Source organism: Hydra vulgaris, chromosome 12 (assembly GCF_038396675.1).
Source record: "Hydra vulgaris chromosome 12, alternate assembly HydraT2T_AEP".
Lineage (NCBI taxonomy): Eukaryota > Metazoa > Cnidaria > Hydrozoa > Anthoathecata > Hydridae > Hydra > Hydra vulgaris.
The window spans coordinates 72,105,001-72,125,259 of NC_088931.1; the positions used below are offsets into that span (position 1 = coordinate 72,105,001).

Below are 20,259 nucleotides of genomic sequence, written 5' to 3' on the forward strand. Positions count from 1 at the left end.
ATATATATATATATATATATATATATATATATATATATATATATATATATATATATATATATATATATATATATATATATATATATATATATATATATATATATATACACACACAAGCCTTGAATTAAGTGACTGCATATTGCAATATCCAGAAGTATTTCTGGTCATTAAATTCTTAGTCTATTAAAAACCATTAACAATGTTTTAATGAAATGGTCAACTTATCATATTGCAAAAACTAATGAAAAAACAATAAATTTTCAACTGCAATAAATAACAGTCAAAACTTGCATATCTTTATCAATTATTATTTACATATCTTTAAATTAATTGTTTTTTAAACACCAGGTAATTTAAGGATTATAAATTAAAAAAAAAGTTATAAGAAAAAAGTATATATTACTAAGGGTCCAATAAAAAACTATGCTAAAGATATTTGTGCATTGTATGAAACTTTAATATCAATTTTTGTTTAGGGGAAAAGTTTAAGAAACTATTTATTTAAAAAATTTAAATGTTTTAAATTACAAATTAATTAATTGATAATAAAAATAATAATAAAGAATATTTTAAAATATTTCATTAAATGTTTTAAAATATTTTTTTTTTTTTTTTTTTACATATATATATATATATATATATATATATATATATATATATTTTGTTTTTTTGTTGTTATTCACCTCCTCAAGGCCAAGAAGGCCACTACAGATGAGGAGGCTACTTAATAGTGGTTATAACCCTCTCTCAACTCTATAACTCCGAAACACGAACCTCGACGAACAAGGCTGCTGCGCGGAGAAACAAGTTGATATATATATATATATATATATATATATATATATATATATATATATATATATATATATATATAAATCTGCAAAAGAGTTATGAGCATTTAATTTATAAGAAAATATTGCATAAGATTTAAATAAGATATAAAAATATTATATATCTTATTTAACAATTTCTTTTATTTAAAATATTTGATCACTACTAAATTCCTTAAGACTGTTGTGATTACCGGGTGTTTTTTAATAATTATATCGTACTTTATTGTGCTTTATTTTTCTAGTTTATCTGATGATTTATAAAATGAATTACAATATCAAAGTTTAAATCATAATCTTTAAAAATAATAAAAATAATAGTAAAAACAAAAGTATCCAAGTGTTTTCTAGAGTTTTGAAAAATTGGAACCACTTACTTAGCATTTTTTTAAAGTTTAGCAAAAATTGAAGAGAGTTCTGGAGAACACTTTTAAGACTATGATGGAAATCTATTCTGGAGCACAAACTGTATAAGTGTTTAATTAAGAATTAACATTAGGATTGGAAGCCAGAGCGATTTGGATGTTTAACAATGAATTAATCTGTTCAACTGGCAGGAAGAGTATGGTCATTTGGATCAAGAGTCAAATTAGAGTAAGATTGCAAATAACTATGATTTATTCTGGGGAAAAGATCCATCAATTAGAGATTAAATGTTAGACTTACTTCTAAGTCTAACTAAAAGTCTCTAGAACCTAACATCTGAGGTAAGATACAAGATTTAGTAAACTGAGAATAATAGAGCTTAACATCTGACAGGACCTTTTTACATTGGCTTCTTGGAATAATAAAGGATATTTGTTCTTAAGAGAGATGTTCTTGTAAAAAAGATGAAAAAAAAAGGATTAATAATATTTAATAATGCAACTGCTCAAGATGGTAAAAAATATGAATGAGGCTTGACTTAAAATAGAAGAGAAGGAATGAAAGCTTCCAAATTTTATTCCAGAAGGAAAAAAAGCTTCCAAGATACGCTTTATGCATACATATTATGGATATAAACATATATGTTTGCTATTTATTTAGATCCTGGCATACAATATCCTTTCATATTTATATAAACTTTAGTATTTATATGGTGTAGTATTTGCCAAAAGAGAAGATCATCAAATGGATGTATGATATGACTCTAGAAAAAGAGGCATCTTAGACAGATTAGAGAAAAACTTTGTATAGAACAACGTTTGTTAGAAAAGATTAAAGTGATTTAGGTATCAGCATGTAGAAAAGTAGCAGCTTCAAGAGAAAATGGTAGTGGTAGAAGTAAGAAAACTTAAAGAGAGTGGCTTACATATTGTATTAATAAGCTTTAACTAAGAAATGAAAATGCTCTAGATTGTTTATATTAAAGAAACAGCATAAAGGAGGAAGGCTAAAGCCTGATGATGATAATGATGGTGGTCATGATGATGGTAATGATGATCATGTTGATCATAATGATGTTTATATATGCATATGTATACAAAATATAACATGAATTTTGAATTAAAAAAATATACTTTAGGATGTATAAATGTTTATGCAGCCCTGGCCACAAACCCAGCCCCAGCTATATTTTATCAAACCCATCCCCGGTCAAATATCAACCCCACTCACTTACTACCCATCCTACCCCATATTTACAATATTCTGTTGGTTTCTGTCGGTAAGTTGGTAGATTTGGGACTCAGTCAATTAAAACTAAAATTTGACTATTAAAAAAAAAAAAACTGTTGATAAAACTAACTTTTTTCAGTTGCACTCCCCCCCCCCCCCCTTACACGTCTTCGTCATTCTATAGTTATAAAAATAATACTAAATACAATGTTTTTAATACACAACAATGTAATCAATTAGTACAATTAGTTGGTCAGGTTGGCAGCAGTCTTACACATAGGAAGAAGGTCTAGCATCACATGAACAGCTCTCTCTACAGAACGATTGTTTTTTTCTATGGCAGAATCTTCCTGCTACCAATGTTTATTGAAACACTTTCATAATTCTGTGAATTGATAACTATGTGTTGAGCACTCATTGCTGGTAATTTTTAAAAATAAACATTGGCAACTCTTCCCAGGAAATAAAATTACTAGATATTACGAACATAACAGTTACTTTGTTTGAAAAAATGTATTTAAAAACTTAAAAAAAAGTTTTAAATAGGTTCTTAAAAAAATTGTTAAAAAGTTCAGTAAACTAACAACGCACTAACACACAAGCTTTTGGAGGATTGTCAATAATAATAGTTCATCCGGAAATAAACTATTGGGTTTAACTGCACAATTTAGATAATCCAACAAATGTGGAGACTATTAATGGGGGTAGTGAAAACAACCAAATATTTTATATTTAAATGTTTCTTTAAAAATTTTTACAAATAAATAGCAATTAGTTTTCTTGCTTTCCTGTGCATTGATAAAAACAGTAAAGTTTAGCAAAAAAAAGTTGCAAAGAAATTGTATATCAAAAAATGTTTTTATTTCTTTAAATATTCTTATGTGCTTTTTTCCTTGACTTCAATCAATTTTGGTAGTGGAATATAACAAACGCTTTAAAAATAGGAAAATAAAAACAGTAAAATATTTAGGGATATTATTTTTTTTTCATTTTTTATAATATTATTTTTTTTAGATTTTCTATTCGTATAGTCTTTGTTTTCTTTTTTTGAGTATTGCTGTTTTATTCTTTCTAATTTCTTATAGCTTTATTGCTTATTATCTAATTTCTTATAGCTTTATTATAGCTTAAATATATATTATATAAACAGAGATCGTATTTTTTGCAAATTCTCAAAACCCTTACTTAAAAAAATGCTGTCAAGTTGTCTTAAAAAATTACTTCCCTAGAAGGCCTGCTTGGGGAATTTGTAATTCTTTTCATAATATATGAACACTTGTGACAAGTAGTACAAGAATTTCATGTCATCACGCCACCCCAAATTTACGTCTGGTAATTCTGGTGTATTCATTTGAGAAAATAATTTTTTTTTCAAATCTTTATACTTTGTGGTGATTTCAGAAATGAACGAGTACAAAAGTTTGGAGAATAAGTTGGACTCATAAGTCCTGCATCCATTGCAAGCCATAAAACTCTGTTTAAAATGTGATGATGACATCCAATGTACTGGGGACTGGCTCCGTACTGTTGCATGCAATATTTTTAGATTTTCACAAAAATACCATTTTTGGAGCCTGTATTTGTGTTCACTGTATCACATATAATTATCTTAATGGCCTCCAATACTTCATATATTGTTAGAACAGAGATTGTATTGTGACCATGTATTGTGTCAGCTTGTCAGACCATGTATTGCGTCAGTTTTTCCATTTTTTAGTGAGAGAACAGCAAATCAAATTTCATGCATACAGTTCTATAGACAACAATTTCCTTTTTTTCCTTCCAGATGTTTACTTTCAAAAAGCAAACACCACACATAATTACAAAGGGAAAACTTGAAATGTTTGGATAAAAATTCTGCCTCTTTATATCAAGCTTAGTACAAACCAGATTGAGAAGACATTAGAACTGTGTAACCGTCTTTTTTCAGAATATCCATAACTTTAGATGCTTTTTTTGTTGATAAGTTTATCTTTGTTACCAAATTGATGCACTTTTAGTAGAATGGTAAGCACCATTTACTTGTCCGGCATTTGGCAGTATTATAGTCCCGATCTCCTTCACTGGATGACTTGCTTGATGATTCAGTGGAATCTGAGAAGACAGCACATGATGTTAAAGGTTTCCAAGGCAAACCAGTTAATAGAGCTTGTCATTTCGATGGATGAATTGACTCTTTTGGACTTGTTTTGTCATTGAATAGCCAATATCTCCATTAGAAAATATCTGCAACTTATAGAAATTTTTGCCTTCTGTACTCAGTTAAACTCCTTGCACATTAGTAAGATCAAGTAATGGTGAGAATAAAGATTTTATGTCGCCATCTGATCTTTTCTGATAAATCAATTATTTATGAACTGAATTTTGCCCATAGTGCTTGTAACTCCTTTGCTATGAATTTACATTGTTCGGTTTTGGACTTGATTTCAGTAGCAAGAAATAAATATCTACCAAGTATTGTAATTTTCTTTTGCTATGTTTTGCTGGTATTTTGCTATGCTTGCTCAAATTTTCCTCAACTACTTAAATTTTTTTTCGTTGTTTGACTGCTTTTTCAAAATGTATTCATTTTTTGGACCACACAGATATGTTTTTATTAACATTTCTTGAAGCTATACGATATGCCATATCTAAAAAAAATAAACAAAATGATGATTATTGTTATTAAATTATAAATAAAATGAAGAATAATTAGTAATAACTAATAAATACCTATCAAAAACTTTTTTCAATAATAAATATATTTGAACCGTTGATATCATTGATTTAAAAAAAAAACTAGATAGTAATAATATTTTATGTTAATACAAGTAAACGTTGATTTTTTGCCGCTATGCATTTCCAAGAAATGAAATTTGCATTTTAGTCATACCCTTAATATATATATATATATATATATATATATATATATATATATATATATATATATATATATATATATATATATATATATATATATATATATATATATAATATATATATACATATATATATATATATATATATATATATATATATATATATATATATATATATATATATATATATATATATATATATATATATATATATATATATATATATATATATATATATATATATATATATATATATATATATATATATATATAATTATTATTATTGATTAAATTTGTTATATATATATTATTTATTATTGTTATTAAAGTAAAAAAAAAATTGGATAAACTTATACCCAATATAAACTTCAACATGGTCTCCATCTAAACAATAAGGCATGGTCGCATCCATTACAAATTTATCCCAATTAAGACGAACCCATCGAGACTCTGATGAAACATCTATTTCGTATGTACACGTGGAATTGATAAAATGATCTGGACTATGTATCACACCTTTAGAATGATTAAACTTTGTTTGACCACAGTCTGTCCATACATTACCGAAAATACATGCAATCAATTGAAGAAAAAGCACCTTATCTTTATCCATTTAATTTTTTAAATTGTATACTTTAATGAACATACACTTTCGTGTTATAACACATAATTTTATTTAAACTCCTAATTAGATAACAACCAAGCTAAGATTTAGCCTATTAGCACACAATTGTAATAAATACTGTAAATACAAATTATCTATTATGTAAATACAAATTATATCCTTTAGTCTCTCACAGCAAACGTTTTTCAAAAACTGGTGCTTTATCTCCGCAACGGAAAGCTATTTTAATTTTGCAGACTTTTGCTAATTATTTTTCAGTCATGCTTCAGTAATCAAAACATTTCATTTATAGTTTGGGGAGGGTAATGGGGAAGGGTGAATGTGAGGGAAGAAGCAACCTTGACGATAGCTTGTTGCAAAACATTTTACATTATACAAGTCTTAGAAAATATAATTTGATATAATTTGAGCTAATTTTCGAATGAAAATTCTTAACTTTTAAAAAATGTGATATAGATTTTTATTTTGTATTTTTATTGTGTTTTAAATTTTTTCTAATTTAATTTTTTTTTCAACGTTCCATGTTTATGTATGTCACAGTCACAAGGACGAGGTCAATAAATACCATTGACCCATGGCAGTATCTATGTACATTCAAAAAATTTTCTTAAATTTGCGAGAAACTCCATCTTTATTTTGTTCACAATTTTTTTTTAATAAATCTGCGGTGGTGTGCAAATGAGTGTTTAAAATCCATTCAAGTGGAACAAACGAATTAGTTACTTATGTTACCTATTGAAAATTTTCTCATTTGTTTATTTTATCTTAGTTTATTTTTGGTCACTATTTGAAGTCTGTCACCAGAGGCGATTCTACAAATAAAATGAGGGGGGGGGGGTGAATCCTTAAAATAGGATTGAGACTGACTTCGTAAAAAAAAAGTTCTCAAAATTTAAATTTATCTGACTGATTTGTGTCAAATACACGACTAGCCGACTAAATTCGTAAAATAACCGACTATAATTTGAAAATCACCTTCTTTGGGGGTTGGGGTGTAACACCTCCACCTCCAAAGAAGGTGATTTTCAAGATGCTTATGTTTCATAAAATATTTTCGAGGAAAAAAGTCTTTTATGTTGCATCATTTTAAAATAATCTTTATTTACTAATTCAAAACTTTTAAAATTTTAAATAATTAACTGATTGTGAATGTTAAAAACACTGATTAACAAGGTCTTATTTTCTGAATCTGATAGTAATGTTTTTATTTGATTATGTTGTAAAACTTTTGGTAAAAACAAAAAAAAATGTAATAATTAAGTCAGTCAATAATTAATAAAATAAACTATATTCAATTAACTACGTAATTATTTCCTCAATTACTTTGGTCTTTTTTTTATCTTTCGCTGTTCATATAAAAATAAAATAATAAAATTACAATGAATTTTTACGTTACATAAAGAATATATATAAAACAGACAGGGGCTCAACGAAGATACGGATGACTGGTGTCACCACAATCTTTTCATAGAGCCTCTTTACAATAACATTTAAAGCCCACATGGCTTTAGTAGATTTACGATATAATATTTTTCTGAAAAATACTACGTGAAGAATAAAAACTCATATATGCATTCATACAAACATACTTACATACATGTCAGAAATAAAGGAGATGCATCGTATGCATACATAACTGACGATATTTTATGAGAATTTTTATTCATATTATTAACATCTATTAAAAATAATAAAGGTCCTAATATTGATTCCTGTGGGACTCCGCAAACAATATCTAGAGCTCCTGACGTCTCCAGGACAACAAACTATTTTCTATTAAAAAGATTAATTTTAACCCACTTACATGTTAGGCCTTTAATGCCGTAATGCTTTAATTTTGAAAGTAAAATTCCGTGATCAACAGTATCGAATGCCTTAGAGAGATCGATTAATACTTCTAGTACTGTTCCCCTCTATCAAAGGACATTGATACTTTATTGGAAAGTTTAATAATAGCATGTTCAGTAAGTAGTATCTCTGAAGTCCAAATTGGTTTTTGTAAAAAAGCGTATTTAATGTCATGTAATCATAAATTCTATTAAAAATTACCCTTTCGAACATTTTTGAAAACCGGGAGTAGTGATATAGGACGGTAGTTGCAAACAGAAGAACAGTCACCATTTTTAAAAAGTGGGCGAACTTTGGCTGATTTTAATTTATCAGAAAATATACAATTCTCAAATAAAAATGCTATTAAATAAAATAATGGTTTACCTATACTATCCATAACATAGATAGCTACATTACTGGTAATATCGTCGACTTGTTACGCTTTGGTTCAAATAGCGCTTTGTTAAATTCATGTTTATTTATTTTTTCATTAGATATGCTAGTCGCGGGTTTCTCTCCCAAGTATCAAACACTTTAGAGAAGCGCCGTTATATTATTTGTTAAATTCTTTCATATATTTTTTTCACTTGTTATAGTTTTGTTGTTAATAGTTACTTTTTTTTGGTAAGCAAGAGAGTTTCCTTTTCTCTCTTCCAGTTACTTCATTTATAATAGACCAAGTTTTCTTGATATCAAACTTATTTTTATCCAGCTGGTTAGAATAGTTTCAGCTTGTTTCAAATTATTTTGATAAAACTTTTTATATGATTTGTACGCATTTTTGTCATTTTCCTTTTTAGATTTTAAAAATTTTATATAAAGCTTTCGTTTTGTTTTTTAATGATTTTATCAAATTATTTGTCATCAATGGGTTTTTAAGTTGTTTGTTTTTTATTTCAGTGGTTAATTTTGGACAGAAATTGTCATAAACATTTTGAAAAGTATTCGAAAAAATGCTGAGGAAAAGACATCTTTCAGTCGCACTTCGTAAAGCTTCTTTTTAAGTTTATCTAGGCTTTTAAAACAAAGGTTTCTTTTGGTAACAAATGTTTTTTCTTTTGCCGTCGTTAGATGAAACTCCGTGCGCAGTATGTAGGTACGCACATAAAAATTTTAAACTATTTATATATTATATATCATTGGAAAGAGAAAAATTAGTATTAAAATGGCGAAAATTTCATAAAAAAAGAACAATTGTATAAAAAATTATGCAAGTTTTAGTATCAAAATTTAACTACGAGGATTACTTAAGAAAACTGCGACCAACTTCATAATTTCACGTTCGGTTAACGGTAGTTTTGTAATAAAACTTTGTTGCAAACTCGCGCAATATTTTCTTTGGGTTGGAATATTTATTGAGATTCTACTGAAGTAGCGATAACAATAATTTTTTTAACTAAAATAATATTTCTTATATAATAAAAAAAATTTAAAAATCAATTTACAAAGGTATATAACAAATATCGCGAACATCATATAAAAACGATTATAATAATATTGCGTACATTTTAAAAACAAAAATATTTACCAGTAAAACGCTTTATCCTACCAAGTATAAAATATATAGAATATAGGAAAAACGTGACACTGGACTATCTGATATTTTTATTTCTGCCCCCTTTTCACTGCAGTTATAGTTTTAAAATGTTACCCCGTTCCACAAAAATTTTTGAATTACCTTCTTAAAAAACAGACGTGTATTTAGTATTGGTGGGGCCTTAAAAAATAGAGGGACTTACGCAATTGCACTTGCGTTTCCATATCTCTTTCGATATATACCCCTCTTCTAAAATAGATTACTATTCTACTCCAATAACATAAATACGCCAATCAAATGTAAATAGTTATTTGCTTGTAAATATAATTAGTAGATAAAAAAAAATTACACTTAAACAATTATTTTCCCATTTGCTTAATAATATTTTTAACAGAATTGTGGCTATGAAAATAGCCTTTTTTGTGTGTGAAGATTTATACTTTATAATGCGAACAAGGTGCAAATTTTCCTTTTACCATTGATCATTGACATGCTAAGAGATAAAAAGTCGATTCTTTAGTCCATAGATTAAACACTATTAAACGGTATCTAAAATAAAATAGATCTCTGAAAAAATATAATACACAATCATCAAGGCAAAATAAGTCAAATATCCTGATTAATAAATACCTAACTGTTACTACTGCACTAATAAATATAATGTAAATAATATGTATAAATATAATTTAACTATTTTCTTGTCTTATTAAGACATCAACATTCATAGAAACAAAGCTCTACAAGCTCTTAGTTGAAACCTTGCAATGATAAATAAAATATATCTGGTAAGCTCTAGGGTAAAAATAAATCAAAATAACTTAACTTCTGATGCATAACATAATTTTCCTTTAAATAGAAACATCAATAGAAGCAAGTTGATCCCTCAATGTTTGCTGACATAAAAATAAAAGTTAAAAAAATAATGATCTTATTATAACCAAACCATAAAGGAATCAATTAAAACTATTAAATCAATATAATAAGAACTTCTGATGTATAACACATTTTATTATTTAAATAGAAAAATTATTGATGAATAAAAAAAGCCAACCTTTTAATGTTTTCTTGAGCAACTACTCACCATAATACTTGAAATAAAATACATTAAAATAGATTATAATATAAAATATGTTTAAGGAATATTGGTTAAATAAAATGACTTAACACTAACATTTTGTCTTGTTAATGCATTAGCATCTGTGTATCACCAACATCATCATCAACATATTTGTGACAAGTCAAGTAAATAGTTAAGTTTAACTTGAAGTGATCTTTCCTGTTTCCCAAGAGGGTGTTCATGTAAATGGTGCTCACTTCGCAACCTAATCAACATTATTAGATATTGGTAACTACCCAACTACCTGAAATAAGAACTGATATATACAATTAATGAATTTAAAAAAATATCCTTTTATAAGCATACAAAAAAGGATCGGATGGGGGTGTGTGTGTGTGAAAGAGTAAAATAGATCTAATAAAAAGATCCACATCTGTAAATGAAATTTATTAATGCAAGTATATAAACTATGTTATTACTTACATTAACATATACCTTTTTACTACCTATTTGCACACAATTTGCTTATGATAACATCAAATCACCGCTTATGATGTCTGCGAATAACTGATATTTGCTCATATTGTATTCAACAGCATCATAGCCCTTGTTTTCATTTGGTTTCCAATAGGAAACTATATAAAAAGCATTTTTTTTTTTTTTTTTAATGCTAAGAAGCCTGCAATAGTACATATTTTGGCTTTTTGTGTCAGCATCATACCACATGTGGCATATACCTTTCTAACAGCATCTCCATTGAGAATGTCTTCAATATCTGCAGTTTCATTATTTTCCAGATCTGGGAAGAGTTGTTTTACCTGTAGAGGCATGCATTTTTTTAATATTTTTCCACTTTTCTTCTTTCTTTCTCTTCCTTATTTTGAATCTTTTTACCCATGCGTTTAATCAATTCTGCCTTCGTTTCTTCATGGCATTGTATGTTTGCTAAGCGCTTTTTACCTGCTGAGGAGATAGACCAGGCTATCAATTTATTTCGTATATCAGTTGGTTTTTTAGAAAGAAAATCAGTAGTCTTATTCTTGCATGCGCGAATTTTTGATGACAAATAACAAATTGTGGTATTTGGAGCTTTTTGCTTTGCAGCACTAAACATACCCACAAGCTCTTCACAGTCAATATTATTTGGACGTGCTGATAATGTCTGGGACTTGAGTTGGTCAGTTAAGGTCATAGTAAACTATCGCTCATACTGACGTTTAATAACACTTATGATAGCATTTAGACAGCTGGCTAATGCGTCTCTTATTTTGTCAGTCCTTGGGCAAAAGTCTATAAGTGATTGAAAAACTGGATCATTGAGATCACCTCCAAAAACGTCTGTTTTTCTGTGAATAAGGGAAAGAGCCTTTGTGCTGCTTTCAACAAGTGCATTGCAAACATTTTTGATCACTTGGATGCCAGACAAGTAGTCAAGTCCTGGTACAACAGAGAATTTTTTCATCCAGGGACCAGTCACTAACTTTCCAATTAAACCTAGGGCACACATCTCGCATATACCTAAAATTAAATAAAATATGCCATAAAAAAAAAAAAGAACCAAACATTTTAATTATTAATCCACCATAACATCTAACCTGTTTCAGATGTAAAGTCTTGGAAAAGACTAATTCTCAGTCCTCCACATAACATTACTCCAGAAAAAAGAAAACTCTAAAGTTTATGGTAGTGATGTACTAAAATTCCACACATATGAAAAAGTATGTGCAACCGATTTCCCCTATAGCGTGGTATAAGTCCTCTAGGAAGACCATGCTCGTTCAAAAAGGTGACAAAGCTTTTTGGATTACCTATAAAAATAAAACTAAAACCAAAAGTGCAATGCAAAGAACTTATTTGCAAATTTGAAACAAGTATGTTAACACATTTATTATGTTCAGATTTAAATTAAAAATAACAACTTGAAATAAAATAATTCAAAATTATTAAGAAAACATCGTTATAGTAAAAATATGATAAGAGTTTATCATATTTATTTACCTTTACCATCTTTGTAACGGAGTTTATTTAACTGAACAACAATGTTTGCTCCAAAACAATCTCTACCAAAAAGCTTCCCTTTTGAAGTTTCCAAAGCTTGAAGTGACGACTTGCAAGCAGAAGTGATTGTATCCAATGGGTGAAGGTGACAATTAAGTTCATTAAGAGATTTCTGCCAAAAAGCGTTTAACTTTGTTATAGTTGCATGGTCCACTGTCACTCTGTCACTCATTGTGTTACTGATAATGGTACTTCGTACATCAGTATATTGTTCCTGGTAAAAGTCACTATACAACTTAGCAAGATTATCCACAGACTTTGTAATATGACTCATATAGTCATAAGCCGTACCACCAGCAAGCTGATCAATGGCTACAACCATGCATGAAGATTCAGTTGTTAAGTGCACAACATTAACATGAACACCCTCCTGGGTTGTGGCATCAAAGCCAAGAGTCTAATTTTTTGTTGAGAATGCTATCTCAGCAGCCTGGAGTTCTGAAATAATACCCAGCTCACGCATTATCTGCTCCACAGATAATGCGTGAGCTGGGTTTTGCGATGCGGAATGTCACTAAATCTATACCCAAAATATTCTCCAACTTTATGAAGAAGTTGGGGCACACTGTGTGTAGGAACTTGACATTCCAGCATGTCATAAATAAGTGCCCTAATATCAAATGAGTGAACTTTTTTACATCTGGTGCTTTGTATTTTCTGCTGCATTTGCTCTATCTTTTCCTGTAAAATAAGCATATCATTTTGCAGGACACTAATCTCTACATTCTTGTCGGCAAGTTGTTGACGTAAGATAACTTTTTCAGTAGACAGCGTTGTTTGGGTGGATTGCAGCTCTTTTTTTTCAAAAGAAAATTTGAAATTTGAAGCTTATTTAAAGCTGTAAGTTTAGACGCTGGACTTTTAATTTATTGCGCAAACTTCGAATCGTCTTTTCTTTGCGAGCAATAGTCTCATTGAGATGTTTAAATCTTGGCCTTGTTTTAATTTTTTCTTTCAACACCTTTACATCCTCTCTATGCTTTTGTTTTTCGGTAGCAATTTCAGTCGCAAAAACACTTAATCTCCGTTTTAAAAGTTTTTTTCTTGGTGTCAACTGGTCAGCTCTTAACCTGGATAACAAAGGATTTCTTTTATTCGGCAAAGACAAAATATTATTATGCTTAGGAGATGAGGCAACTGACAAAGATAAAACAACTTCACTTGAATTTGGGGTTGACTGAAATGATTGTGTTGCTGGCAATGTTGTTGCTTGACAAATGAAAGGCTTGTTGCAGAAGTCAACAAAACGTTTCGAATCTCTTAAAAAATTGCAAGCCCATTTTTTTCATACATTAACAAGAAATTTAGTTTGACTATAGCAAATATTGAAGCCATAAAGTTTATTGACTTGCTCAATTGTTAATTGATGTGATTCATTATTGTTAACGAATACAAACAGAATATGCCCATTTTTACAATTGTTATCTACCTGCAAAAGCAATGCAAAGTTTGATTCTAAATGGTTTTTTGCTGCACCACGAAACACACAGATATTCTTTTTTGGACCCATGATACCATACAATGTCACATAAAGTTATTTCTAAAATGAAAAAAGAATTTCCAGTGAAAATTGGTTACTTTTTTCTGTTTTAAGCAAAAACGTTTAATTGATATCATTTGTATGCAATAAATATTGAGTTTAATCAATCATGAGTTAACTTTACCAATGGCTTAAAATAATTTATCATGATAATAATTATAAGCTTTATAACCAAATGGTTATCATCTGGTGATATATCACCTATAATCTATCAACTATGATATGATACTGATGACATTGTATTATAATAGTCTATGAGTGATATCTCACTCACTAATTATAACCAACTTGCATATCCTTTTTATTATGATAAATTTATTTTTAAATTTTATTCTTAATAAGTAATGAAAGTAACAATAAAATATTACTATATAATAATTATAATTATAATAATTATTATCATTATATATCATTTTCAAATCTATTATAGACACATAAATATATATATATATATATATTATTATTATTATTATTACTATTATTATTATTATTATTGTTATTATATATTATTATATAAATATACATATAGGAGGAGGGGGGCTAACAACAATCTTTTGAAAAAGTTCATTGTTAGCCCCCCTCTGCCTACCTTTATTCCCCGGAAAAAGTTAAATCTAAGTACCTATGCTGCAACAAATAATAAGGTGTCTGCTACATAATATTTTTTAATAAAATTTGGCATGCACTTAAAAAATAAGTTTCTGCACAGGGAAAATTGTTTTAACTTATCTTTGCTTGTCGTCGCATTGCTTATACTCGGCTATATCACTTTAAATTCACTTCTATTTCCATAAATGAACACTTCTCGCAAAACAAGAGCAAAGAAAATATTGAAAATGTTTTGGAACATCCTCAAAAGCAAAGAATTTCATTTAAAAAAGTGTCTACTCAAATTTAATGTACTTAAATTGTCATTGATTGACAAAAATAAAAGTAAAAACGCAGGTCAATATGAAAACAGAAGGTCAACAGCTTTATGAGTCAAAACTGAGAAGTTGGTTGGTTTAACTCAATGTTATACATACATATAATACATAATACATAATATATAAAATCATAACCCCGGAGACGGGGTTATGATTTTATATATTATGTATTATGTATTATATGTATGTATAAATATATTATGTAGAGAAAATATATATATATATATATATATATATATATATATATATATATATATATTTTCTCTGCGCAGCGGCCTTGTTTGTCAAGGTTCGTGTTTCGGAGTTGTAGAGTTGAGAGAGGGTTATAACCACAATTAAGTAACCTCCTCGTCTGTAGTGGCCTTCTGGGCCTTGGGAGGTGAATTAACAGAAAAAAAAGAAAAAAAAAAAAATGTATATATATATATATATATATATATAGAAATATATATAGAAATATATATAGAAATATATATAGAAATATATATAGAAATATGATATAGTAAGAAAAAAGATTTTTAAAGTTGAGAGAATATATCAAAAAAATAAACCAGCATTCCTTCGATATACTCGATGTCATAGAAACAAGCAAATTTTTACCTAATTGGAGTATAGTATTAAGGTGCCTGAGTATGCTTTTTTTTCAATGAAATTTGGCAGGTAGTAAGAAAAAAGGTTTTTAAAGTTGAGAGAAAATATTAGAAAAATGAACCAGCATTCCTTCCATATATACTTGATGTTCAAAAAACAAGTTAATTTTTAACAACAATAAATTCATAATAAATAAAATTTTAACTCAAAAAAGTCCATGAAAAATTAAAGTTCCATAATTCTAGTATTCAAAAACTATCTATGTTGATACATATTTCTAAAAAATAACAGAGCAAAACAAGTTCATACCATGCAACTTTTCAACAAACTTGAAAAAACGTGTCACAGAATTTGGCCGAAAAAACGGCTCCGTAAAATCCGAATTTACGCGTACCTATTGATACAGATCCATTTCTTTCATTAAAAAAAGTTTTTTAACTGTATATATAGTAATATTGATTCACGCAAGTATAATTTTGGTTTTTTGCTACACTTGCTACAGGTTCTCGGTTGATAACTTTTAGTTCTTATATAATACCTCCTTGTTAATAAAAAGATGACACAAAATAGGTATTCGATATAATAAATGCACGGGGGTAAGCTTAGAGTTGTTTGAAAACATGACAAACAGGATTTTGCTACAGTTGCGACATATATTTTGCCATTTTATTTCACTCCCAGTCAAAATTAAGTAGCTAGGCTGCGAAATGTTTGACATTCTTACAAAAATTTATGAACATGAGAGACAAAATCCAATAAAAACTCGGGTTTCTTAAGCGAAAATTTTATTTTTCGATGTAGTAAAATTAGTAAAGCTACAACAGTGGCCAAAATTTGATCTAAAATTTTTCTTTAATTCTGCATAAAAATATAAACATATTTATATATGTGTGTAAAATATAATAATAAATGATGTCTATACTCTTAAAACTGTCGTCTATACTCTCAAAACTGTCGTCTATACTCTGTCGTCTATACTCTCAAAGCTGGAGCTGTCATCTATACTCTCAAAACTGGAGCTGTCGTCTATACTCTCAAAACTATTCAACAAGTGCTTATCAGAGTCTTGTTTTCCAGCCTGTTGGAAAACGGCATCTGTTACTCCTATTTTCGAAAATTCTGGAGAGTGATCTGATTCGTTTAACTACCGTCCCATTAGTCTTCTTCCTATCATAATCAAGGTTTTTGAATCTTTAATTAACAAACACTTAATTTCTCATCTTGAATCTAATAACTTACTTTCTGACCATCAACATGGATTTTGATCTTCTCGTTCTACAGCTGATTTGCTAACAGTAATAACAGATAGGTTTTATCGTGAATTAGATAAAGGTGGAGAGGTTAAGGCCATCGCTCTTGACATTTCAAAAGCTTTTGATAAAGTTTGGCATGCTGGTATTCTCCATAAGCTTTCTTCTTATAGTGTATCTGGCAACATTTTTAAGATTATTGAATCTTTTCTTTCCAATCGTAGTATAAAAGTTGACCTTGATGGACAGCACTCATCTTCTTATTCTGTAACTTCAGGGGTTCCTCAAGGTTCTATCCTTGGCCCTATACCTATATAATTTACATTAACTGTCTTCCAGATATTCTCACATCTAAGGTGGCATTGTTTGCTGATGATACTACCATTTATTCTTGTCGTGATAAGAAACCAACACTCTCTGATTGCTTGGAGGGGGCAATTAAGCTTGAGAAGGATCTCACTTCTGCTACAGCATGGGGCTCACAGTGGCTGGTGAACTTCAATACAGATAAGACTCAATTTATTTCGGCCAATCGTTATCGCAATAATTAGATCTTCCTATATTTATACCTCATCCTTTTTCTGTGACTGTTCGTAAGTGCTACAAAAACGCTTATTCGTCTAGTTTTTTCCCTCGAACATCAGCTCTTTGGAACTCGCTTCCTTCATCATGCTTTCCTGATTCATATAATTTGCAATCCTTTAAGTCGTCCGTAAATCGTTATCTTGCTCTACAATCTTCATCTTTTCTCTTTCAGTAACTTCCAACTTTAATTAGTGGCTGCTTGCAGCCTTGTTGGAAGCGAAGATGTTAAAAAAAAAAAATGTAGTCCAAGTTGACTGTAGCAATTGCTTCACTTGCTACACCCTGGATCCGCTATGTATATATATATATATATATATATATGTAAATATCACGGTTTTAGCAAATTTTTTTTAGATAATATATTTTTCAAATATATATTTAGCAAATTTTTTTAACAAATATGAGTAAATGTTCCAGGTAACAAAATAAAAACTATTCAAACTAAAATGAGTAAAATATATTTATCATTTAAATTTTGACAAATATTTAAAATTTTTTTCTCTAACACAGTTAGTATATATATATATATATATATATATATATATATATATATATATATATATATATATATATATATATATATATATATATATATATATATATATATATATATATATATATATATATACATATATATATATATATATATATATATATATATATATATATATATATATATATATATATATATATATATATATAAATATCACGGTTTTATAATGAAGTTGATTGGCAGACATTATTTGTAAATAAAAATTCTAATGAATGTTATAAATTGTTTATAAAAATCTATAATGAGTCAGTTTCAAAATTTGTGCTATCAATAAATGTTCAGTCAAAGATTGGTCCATTATGGTTAACTAAAGAATTAAAGAAAGAAGTTAATTTAAAAAAAAGACTGTGGTTCAAATATTCATCATCCAATAAGTCTAACATTTTAAAAAAACACTGTTTATTATAATATATGTAATTACAATAATGTAATTACAACGTAAAAAGTGTAAAGAATTAATTGAAACTGCAGTTCATGAGTACAATCTAATATAGCAAAAAAGTCAAAAACAAATCCTAAACTTTTTTATTCTTATGTTAATAAAAAAAAATCAGTTAAACGAGAAATTAAATTAATAAGAGATCAGACTGGACGAGAGTAAAATATCAAATATTATGAGATTACAATTTCGTTCTGTGTTCATCCAAGATAAAAATCCTTTTCTATCATATTTAAAACGAAGATCATCTATAACTAGGGCTGTAAATCCTGGCTCGTGTTCGTGAACGGCTCGGTGATCGGCTTAACAAGAGCTCGTTCATGTTCGGCTCGAATGGTAAACGAGCCGGGCTTGAACAAAAAGTTAGGCTCGTTTATTAAACGAGCCGAGCTTGAACATTATAGGCTCGTTCATATAGGCTCGATTAAAGCTCGAATATATATATATATATATATATATATATATATATATATATATATATATATATATATATATATATATATATATATATATATATATATGTATATATATATATTTATTTATCCAATATTTATTTATCCAATGTAATTTGAACTATTTGAGTGCAGTGTTTAATAGGAATTATTATGTTTGTGAGAGTTTACATTATGTTTGAACTTTGAACATTAAGTTTGAACATTGAACTATTAGTTTTAACTTTTGTTTTGAACTATTAGATTTGTGGGATCTTATTTCATTATGTTGTTTATTTGCATGTTTAATAGACTGTAGGATTGTTTATGTTGTTTGTTGATTTGGACTTGCATTATTTACAGACGAGCCTTTAACGAACAGTTTTTTTTTACTAAACGAGCTTTAAACTAACAGGTTACAATAATTATTTCGAGTTTTAAACCAGTCGAGCTCGAACAACATGTAAAACGAGCCGAGCCCAAACAATACTAATCCTTAACGAGCCGAGCTCGAACAAAGAATCTCATGTTCGAAACTAGCTCGAGCCGAGCCTGTACACTCTTAATATGTAAACGAGCCAAGCCGAGCCCTGGCAAGCTTGGCTCGTTCAGCTCGATTTACAGGCCTATCTATAACATGCGAACTAAATAATGAAGATTTCTCACCTGTAATAATAGCAAAACACTTAGAAAGGTAATTGGTTTACGCTATTAAAAGTAGCAATCTGATTCGTCTAAAAATAAAACTTTTTTAAAAATCGTAGCGTAGTCGTAGTGTAATCGTACTTTGCAGCATTTGCAGCAGTGTTTTGATTGGTTGCAAATATACTTCTATCAACAAAATATTTCCTTTAAATCGAGAATTAGAGTTTTTGAATTTTAATAAGCTTGACCTATAACTTAAGTGAAGATGTTCTAAAAACATTAAAAACCGACGATCTTGTTTGAGGATTTTGTAAATTGATGATCTTGTAAATATCTTTTATGAAACTCTATTGGATAAATTTAATAATAACAATAACAAAATGGTTACTAATGAAGATCTTTTAAGTCGTTTTGTTGATGGCACAATAAGAAGAAATATAAGTTTGTATCCCGTCTTATTTAAAAAACAATAAAAAGCATTGCATTGCTCTTAGGTAAGTCACTTTACTTTTTCTTCAAAAATAATTATCTTATTATATTTTAATACAATAAGTTAATCTGTGTTAATTGTGTAAGCAACTTGAATCTAGATTTAAAAAACTGTAGGGGTGAAGGATATGATGAGGCCAGTTATGTCTCTGAGTATATAAGTGGTCTTTCTGCTCATTTTCTAATTATAAACTCAAAGGGTCTGTATACACATTGTCAATGCCATTGACTGACCTTATCTGTTTGTGAATCGTGTAATATCCAATTATTCTCAAAGGTTTTTTCTTATTATTCAGAATTAATTATTCAGAAAATAGACGAAGTTTTTAGAAGCTAATATTTTAGATTTTGAACCTAAAATGTATAAGAAAAATTAAAGGATGTTTGTAGAACTAGATGGGTTGAGCGTATAGATGGTT

General features: G+C 28.4%; 2 protein-coding genes across 2 annotated transcripts in view; both read right to left on the reverse strand.

Annotated features, from left to right (window-relative positions):
- The window catches only part of LOC100202332 (tolloid-like protein 1), a 24,242-nt gene extending 18,073 nt beyond the window's left edge, over positions 1 to 6,169 (reverse strand). The window contains exon 1 of the mRNA XM_065814331.1: positions 5,641 to 6,169. Coding sequence (XP_065670403.1) covers positions 5,641 to 5,897 — 257 coding nt within the window. The 5' untranslated portion in view covers positions 5,898 to 6,169. The remainder of the gene's footprint in view (positions 1 to 5,640) is intronic.
- Positions 6,170 to 9,206: 3,037 nt separating this feature from the next.
- Positions 9,207 to 15,819, reverse strand: LOC136088986 (uncharacterized). The gene is made up of 6 exons (XM_065814332.1): positions 15,758 to 15,819; positions 12,332 to 13,931; positions 11,929 to 12,141; positions 10,448 to 11,851; positions 10,328 to 10,364; positions 9,207 to 10,169 (listed from the first exon to the last, which is right to left on the reverse strand). The coding sequence occupies exons 2-3, from the start codon at positions 12,711 to 12,713 to the stop codon at positions 12,005 to 12,007; spliced, it is 519 nt and encodes a 172-aa protein (XP_065670404.1). The 5' UTR covers positions 12,714 to 13,931; positions 15,758 to 15,819; the 3' UTR covers positions 9,207 to 10,169; positions 10,328 to 10,364; positions 10,448 to 11,851; positions 11,929 to 12,004.
- Positions 15,820 to 20,259: the final 4,440 nt, after the last annotated feature.

Coding starts and splice junctions, on each gene's coding strand:
- LOC136088986 (XM_065814332.1), bottom strand. CDS start 12,713: ATGGTTGTAGCCATTGATCAGCTTGCTGGTGGTACGGCTTATGACTAT. Junction 12,142..12,331: donor CCGTTACAAAGATGGTAAAG/GTAAATAAATAT, acceptor TTATTTTTATAG/GTAATCCAAAAAGCTTTGTC.